At 54.6% G+C, this 7,500-nt stretch overlaps 1 protein-coding gene across 2 annotated transcripts in view; it reads left to right on the forward strand.

Moving 5' to 3' along the window:
* The window catches only part of LOC122541983 (protein shisa-9-like), a 126,091-nt gene that overhangs the window by 6,588 nt on the left and 112,003 nt on the right, over nucleotides 1–7,500 (forward strand). For both annotated transcript variants that reach the window (XM_087978113.1, XM_087978114.1), the window contains exon 2: nucleotides 5,761–6,560. In XM_087978113.1, coding sequence (XP_087834239.1) covers nucleotides 6,061–6,560 — 500 coding nt within the window. In that variant the 5' untranslated portion in view covers nucleotides 5,761–6,060. The remainder of the gene's footprint in view (nucleotides 1–5,760; nucleotides 6,561–7,500) is intronic.

Below are 7,500 nucleotides of genomic sequence, written 5' to 3' on the forward strand. Positions count from 1 at the left end.
AAAAATAATAATCTGCAGTTAACCCCTTGTGAAAGTGCAGCAGTGCCATTTCTCTCTCTCTCTCTCTCTCAGTTTCTGTAATTCTCCCTCTGTCTCCCTCATTCTCTCTCTGTGTCTGTGTTGATTGTGATGAGGTCAGCCAAGTGGACCTCATAGGAGCCCTGGATGACAGATAGAAGCAGGAGTGGAGGGGTCTGTACGCGGGGGTCCTCCCCCTTTCTCTCGGAGATCTGGGGTGGAGGGTGCTGCACGCAGCAGTCCCCTGCAACCGCAGATTGCGGTGGTTCACGAACTCCCAGCCCGGCTGCTTGTTCTGTGGCGCTGTGGAGTCCGTGGACCATGTATATATTGGGTGTGGGCGTTTGCACTCCCTTTTTGATTTTCTGAAAAACCTCCTCCTCTGCTTTTGGCTGCACTTCAGTCCCACGCTCCTGATCTTTGGGCACCCGGTACGGAGGAGGGAGGGTAGGTCTGAAGACCTCCTCGTGGGTCTGCTCCTGGGCCTGGCCAAACTGGCCATCAACAGGTCCAGGCAGCGGGCCGTGGAGGGGGTCGTTAGGGCCGACTGCCTGCCCCTCTTCCGCGGTTACGTTAGAGCCCGGGTGTCCTTGGAGAAGGAGCACGCGGTGTCGACCAACACCCTGGAGTTGTTCAGGGAGAGGTGGGCGCCGCAGGGAGTGGGGTGCATCATTTCTCCCTCCAACTCCATTTTGATTTAGTCCCTACCCTCCCCTTCACTGTTTTGATCACACAGCACTGCCCTTTGATGTGAAGGGCAGTGTTTGTCACTGGCCACTCGGGTGTTTTCCTATCTTCCTGGTGGTGGAAATCGAATAAAGATTCGTGCACCTTGTGTCTCTCACTGTATCTCACACCTACACACACACACCATGAGTGCTGGGGAAAATATAAGCACTACTGCAGTTAGGTTGTAAGGTGGGGACAAAGCAAGAAGAAAAAAAAAGCAAAATAAAAGAGAAAAAGAGGAAGGAAAAGAAAATAAAGAGGAGGGTTCGCCCAGGGTCAGTTACCTCACGGGCACAAGTCAAGGCAGAAATCAGGAGGCCAGGAGCCAAGGAATGATCAGACCAGCAGAAAGTGTGCAATGGGCAGCACCAGGCGCACCAACCAGTTTTCCTTTGTGGGGATTTTAAACAAACAGGGAACTGATTTTCTCAGCTGGATAAATACCCAATCCCCCGCACAGAGGAGTTATGATTAGATTCCCTACAGTGTGGAAACAGGCCCTTCGGCCCAACAAGTCCACACCGACCCTGCGAAGAGCAGCCCACCCATGACCCATTCCCCTACACCGAACACTACGGGCAATTTAACTTGGCCAATTCACCCTGACCTGTGGGAGGAAACCCGCACAGACACGGGGAGAATGTGCAAACTCCACCCAGACAGTTGCCTGAGGCAGGAATTAAACCCGGGTCCCTGGCGCTGAGAGGCAGCGGTGCTAACCACTGAGCGACCGAGCCGCCCCACAACACTGGCTGTCCTTCGCGAGGTTGGACATGGACCGTGGGTATTTGCAGTTGTGGTTAGATGAGGATTCCCAGGAGTATGCTGCACTTAATATCCATGAGGCTTTAAACCAATGGACAAGACTGCCATTTGGGGTATCGGCAGCTGCCCATTTCTCAGGGGTCACTGGAGAACATTTTCCAAGGTCTAGCCCATCCGATGAGATGATGTGCTACTAACAGGCAACACCAATCGGATACACCGTGAGAACTTGGGTATCGTCCCTGGACGTTTCTCCCAGGATGCCTTAGAAGGGAAAGTGACCGGCTTGGGCTAGAGTCGACAAGACTGGGTTACACCTGATGGGAGATAAAATGAGGGTGATCAAAGATGCCCTAGCTCCCATGTCTGCACCAGAGCTTAGGTCTTTCTGAGGCTGGACTTTTACAGGGAGTTCCTCCATAAACCTGGCCCCCATCCTGCCGCCTTCTCCTTAAACAGGAGTCAGCCTTGGAAATGGTCACATGGCCACTCCATCGCTAACAGGGGAAGTGAAGAAACAGCTATCGTTCCCCACACCCCCCCCCAACCGAAGGTGTTGGCACACTGTGATCCCAGGGAGAAAGTGAGGACTGCAGATGCTGGAGATCAGAGCTGAAAAATGTGTTGCTGGAAAAGCGCAGCAGGTCAGGCAGCATCCAAGGAGCAGGAGAATCGACGTTTCCTGAAGAAGGGCTTATGCCCGAAACGTCGATTCTCCTGCTCCTTGGATGCTGCCTGACCTGCTGCGCTTTTCCAGCAACACATTTTTCAACACTGTGATTCCCCAAGTGAGATTGACAGGTGATGCCCCCCTGTACGGCATGGGGAAGGTGGCCCGATGGAGAGGAATACCCAACAGCGTGTGTATCCAGGACTTTGGTTAACGCAGAGTGTAAATATGCCTAGGTAGAGAAGGAAGGTTTGGTGGTCATATTTGGAGTCAGGAGGGTCCCCCAGCACCTTTACGGACATAAACTGGAAACAATAACGGTCCACAAACGCCTGCACGGCCTACTTATAGAGGACACCCACAGCTTCAGACCGATTTCAGCACTGGGCTGTTATGCCAAGTGCATAGACTTCCACGTTGGAATACCGCCTGGGAACACCATAGCTAATGCAGATGGATTGAGCTGCCTCCCACTGGTAGGTACACTGCTGGTGGGATCACCATTGGAAGAGTCCGTAATGGGTTTAAATCTCCTGGGCACACTGACAATATCAGACTTCGGACGCAGGAAGATCTGTTCCTGGCAAAACTGGAACGGTTAGTGGTGATGGGGGAAACCATAAGGCCTTCACAACCAGCATTGTAAACAACGGTTGACTTGGTGACAGGATGCTGGCCTCTGTGGAGTGATTTCTGTCTCATTCTCTGTGTGTGTGTGTGTCTCTCTCTCTCAGTCTCTGTCTATCTCTCCCTCTCTCTGTCCTTCCTCACCACCCTGTTGTCCTGTTCACCATTCCCACCAAAGCAGCACAGCGCTCTCCAAACCTGAACTGCACCCCCAGATTCCACGGTGGCTCAGTGGGTAGCACTGCTGCCTCACAGCGCCAGGGGACCCGGGTTCGATTCCAGCCACGCGCGACTGTCTGTGTGGAGTTTGCACGTTCTCCCTGCCTCTGCGTGGGCTTCCTCCCATAGTTCAACAATGTGCAGGTCAAGGTGGGAAATGCTGGGTTACAGGGATAATGTCAGGGAGTTGGGGGGGGAGGTTACAGGGATAATGTCAGGGAGTTGGGGGGGGAGGTTACAGGGATAATGTCAGGGAGTTGGGGGGGGAGGTTACAGGGATAATGTCAGGGAGTTGGGGGGGAGGTTACAGGGATAATGTCAGGGAGTTGGGGGCGGGGGGAGGTTACAGGGATAATGTCAGGGAGTTGGGGGGGGAGGTTACAGGGATAATGTTGGGGGGGTAGGTTACAGGGATAATGTGAGGGAGTTGGGGGCGGGGGGAGGTTACAGGGATAATGTCAGGGAGTTGGGGGGGGAGGTTACAGGGATAATGTCAGGGAGTTGGGGGTGGGGGGAGGTTACAGGGATAATGTCAGGGAGTTGGGGGCGGGGAGGTTACAGGGATAATGTCAGGGAGTTGGGGGCGGGGGGGTTACAGGGATAATGTCAGGGAGTTGGGGGTGGGGGGAGGTTACAGGGATAATGTCAGGGAGTTGGGGGCGGGGGGAGGTTACAGGGATAATGTCAGGGAATTGGGGGCGGGGGGGTTACAGGGATAATGTCAGGGAGTTGGGGGCGGGGGGGTTACAGGGATAATGTCAGGGAGTTGGGGGCGGGGGGAGGTTACAGGGATAATGTCAGGGAGTTGGGGGCGGGGGGGTTACAGGGATAATGTCAGGGAGTTGGGGGCGGGGGGAGGTTACAGGGATAATGTCAGGGAGTTGGGGGCGGGGGGGTTACAGGGATAATGTCAGGGAGTTGGGGGCGGGGGGAGGTTACAGGGATAATGTCAGGGAGTTGGGGGTGGGGGGAGGTTACAGGGATAATGTCAGGGAGTTGGGGGGGGAGGTTACAGGGAGTTGGGGGGGGAAGTTACAGGGAGTTGGGGGGGGAAGTTACAGGGATAATGTCAGGGAGTTGGGGGTGGGGGGTGGGGTTGGAATGCCCTTTGGAAGGTTGGTATGGGCTTGAATGGCCTCCATCCACATGGTTGGGATGATGACGATGATTCAATCCCCCGACCCCTTGACCTTGGCTAAGTTGTGGGAGCCCTCGGACCTTGGCCAAGCCTGAAGGGTTACCTGACCCCCTTGGTGACCCTTCAGGCTGAGGGTCAGACTCTGTTTCTTCACTGACAGTGAGGAGACTTTGAAAATGGCTCAGGACCAGTCAACACATCATGGAGCTACCATGTGGTGTCTGTAACCTTGAACCCTAACCCTGACTCTCACCTTCGATAGGGACTTACACAATCTCGTCCCAGTGCAGCTGAACCCAGGCTTTTATACTGTCTTACCGTAAGCTCCTTGCATTTGGCAGAGTCTCCTGATAAAGCCCAGGATGCTGTTTGTTGATTGAACCACTCCCTCTCCTTTGCCTTACCCACTGTCACCGATATCTAGGCCCAGTGGGTGCCTCTGCCTCTGCTCTCCCCTCACCATCCCAGCCTTTATGTAGCACCGTCACTCTTCCGTCTCCTGTGATCAATGCATCACTCCACTCTGCTACGCATTAAATCTCCGAGCTTCCTGAACGCTCTCTGTGTGAGCTTTGGCAATCCATTTCCAGGCTCCGCGCTGCTCACAACACGGGCACGGGCCCAACTTAACCTTGAGACCGGAATAACTCCAGTCACGGGGAGTTTGACTAAAGTATAAACTGGTCAAGGAGAGGCGATGTAGCACTGTCCATTCCATATTGAGGCTGTAAACCGTCATTTGTGACATTCAGAGACAGACCACGCTCTAATCTTAGTCACATTATGGAAAGACTTCCGTGCTCCGTGAATTCTACTGGTCAGTATACCCCATGTGCCTCTCCGCCCGTGTATCTGTCATTCACACCGTCCAGCCCTCTGTGTGCTTCCATCTTCTCCTTAGCTCAGCCCACACTGTGCTATTTACACCCTGTGAAGTGCAGCTCCGCGCGGAATTGCTCCAGGGTCCTAAAGCCTTCGCACAATGACATGTATAAGACAGCCAATCGGAAGCTCACGAGGGGCTGATTGCTTGCCCAGAGAGTGGGCAACATTGGTGCCATGGGGGCAGTAGGAAGGCTGGGCAAACACACAGGAGAGAGAGAGAGAGGTGTACGGAGAGGGCTGGTATGCAGAGAGTCGGCATGAGGGTTGGTGCGCAGCGGGGCCGAATGGCCATGGCGTGGCCACCGTTGTGTGAATTTCAGGGTCAAATGAACCCAAGGCAAGGGAGGGGCGGGTGGGAAACGGGTGAAGATGGCTTACGCCACCCTGGGAGTGGGGGCTCTGTATCATTGCCTTTCTCTCGACCAGAGTACGACCACACAGGCCAGAACTGGAGCCCACAACCCGAGTGAGTATATCGCAGCGATGCTCCCCCACTTTAGCAGAGACAGAGTGGAGAACTCGGAGGAGGTGAAAGCAAAGAACTCGATGAAGATAAAACCCAGCAGGAGCTAGCTTTCAGTGAGATGACGTTCTGCAGGTCAGATGGAATGTGTCCAGGCATTGTTATTAAAGTGAGTAATGCTCTGTGAGTGGCTCTGTGTTTACAGAGTGCGTACTGATGTGTCTCTATCTGTGCTGATTCCCACAGGGATTAAATGGCGATGTGATTTACCATCTCGGCCTCCAGCTCACGCTATTGGGTGGACCTGGATAGTCGTTCGTCACTCCTGTGTTTCTCTCTCTCTCTCCCTCTCACCCACACACATGTCAAGGAGGCTGCCTAAGGTATTGACCCCGTCTCTCTGAACTGCATGTCACCTCCGACCTCGGCGCTTGACGGAGCACGCTGACCTCCGACCTTCCAGAGGAGCAAGACGCCATCTTGACCGGCCATAGCCCCCCCCTCCTCCTCCCGTGTTGGCTCTCCCGGCCACGCCCGCGGGTGGCGATGGGCGGACTCTGGGGTTACCTGCTGACGGGGCAGGTGTTGATCTGGGTGCGGGCGCACGGTGGCGAAGTGGAGCAGTCGGAAACCGTGCCGGCGGACAATGGGACCAGAGCCGGGGAGGCTCCGACCGAGCGACCCTCGACCTCCGACCGTTGCCGCGGTTACTACGACGTGATGGGCCAGTGGGACCCGCCGTTTAACTGCAACGCCCACACCTACCTGTACTGCTGTGGCACCTGCGGCTACCGTTTCTGCTGTGAGTTTGCCCACGACCGCCTGGACCAGAGCACCTGCACCAACTACGACACGCCCAACTGGGTCAACACGGGCAAGCCGCCCGTCAAAGTGGACGAACCCGTGGAGGGCCCGGCCAAGGACAAGACCAACATGATCGTCTACATCATCTGCGGGGTGGTAGCCGTGATGGTGCTGGTGGGAATTTTCACCAAACTCGGCCTGGAGAAGGCCCGAAGGCCTCAGACGGAGATGAACATGTCGAGGTAAGACCAGCTGCTCGCTTTTACTCTCAACAACTGTGCGCAGTCACAGAGATGTACAGCACGGAAACAGACCCTTCGGTCCAACCCGTCCATGCCGACCAGATATCCCAACCCAATCTAGTCTCACCTGCCAGCACTTATACCCAGACGGGGGGATGGAGGAATCCGTCTCGAGATTCCTAATGGGGTCAGGAATGTCACTCTCGGTTCCTGGTCCTTTCCCTAGCTAACGTCATGACTATCGCGCAATACATGACACTTTGCTGTTAAGGAAAGTGCCTCAAAGACTCATAGAGTCAGAGAGATGTACAGCATGGAAACAGACCCTTCGGTCCAACCTGTCCAGGCCGACCAAATATCCCAACCCAATCTAGTCCCATTTGCCAGCACTTGACCCATATCCCTCCAAACCCTTCCTATTCATATACCCACCCAAATGCCTCTTAAATGTTGCAAGTGTACCAACCTCCACCACTTCCTCTGGCAGCTCATTCCATACCCGTACCACCCTCTGTGTGAAAAAGTTGCCCCTTAGGTCCCTTTTATATCTTTCCCCTCTCACCCTTAACCAATGCCCTCTAGTTCTGGACTCCCTGGCCCCAGGGAAAAGACTTTGTCTATTGACCCTATCCATGTCCCTCATAATTTTGTAAACCTCTATAAGGTGACCCCTCAGCCTCCGACACTCCAGGGAAAACAGCCCCAGCCTGTTCAGCCTCTCCCTGTAGCTCAAATCCTCCAACCCTGGCAACATCCTTGTCAATCTTTTCTGAACCCTTTCAAGTTTCACAACATCATTCCGATAGGAAGGAGCGTTCTGGAGCTAGCCTGGGAACGCCATGCGCATTTTCAGGAATCCTCAGCTCGAGGATTTCCCCAGAGGAGGGAGGAGATACACCAGGATGTTGCCTGGCCAGGAGCGAGGGAGAGAGATTGGACT

Source organism: Chiloscyllium plagiosum, unplaced genomic scaffold, assembly GCF_037043375.1.
Source record: "Chiloscyllium plagiosum isolate Xiang-an unplaced genomic scaffold, Cpla_swu_hap1 HiC_scaffold_33, whole genome shotgun sequence".
Taxonomy (NCBI): Eukaryota; Metazoa; Chordata; class Chondrichthyes; order Orectolobiformes; family Hemiscylliidae; genus Chiloscyllium; species Chiloscyllium plagiosum.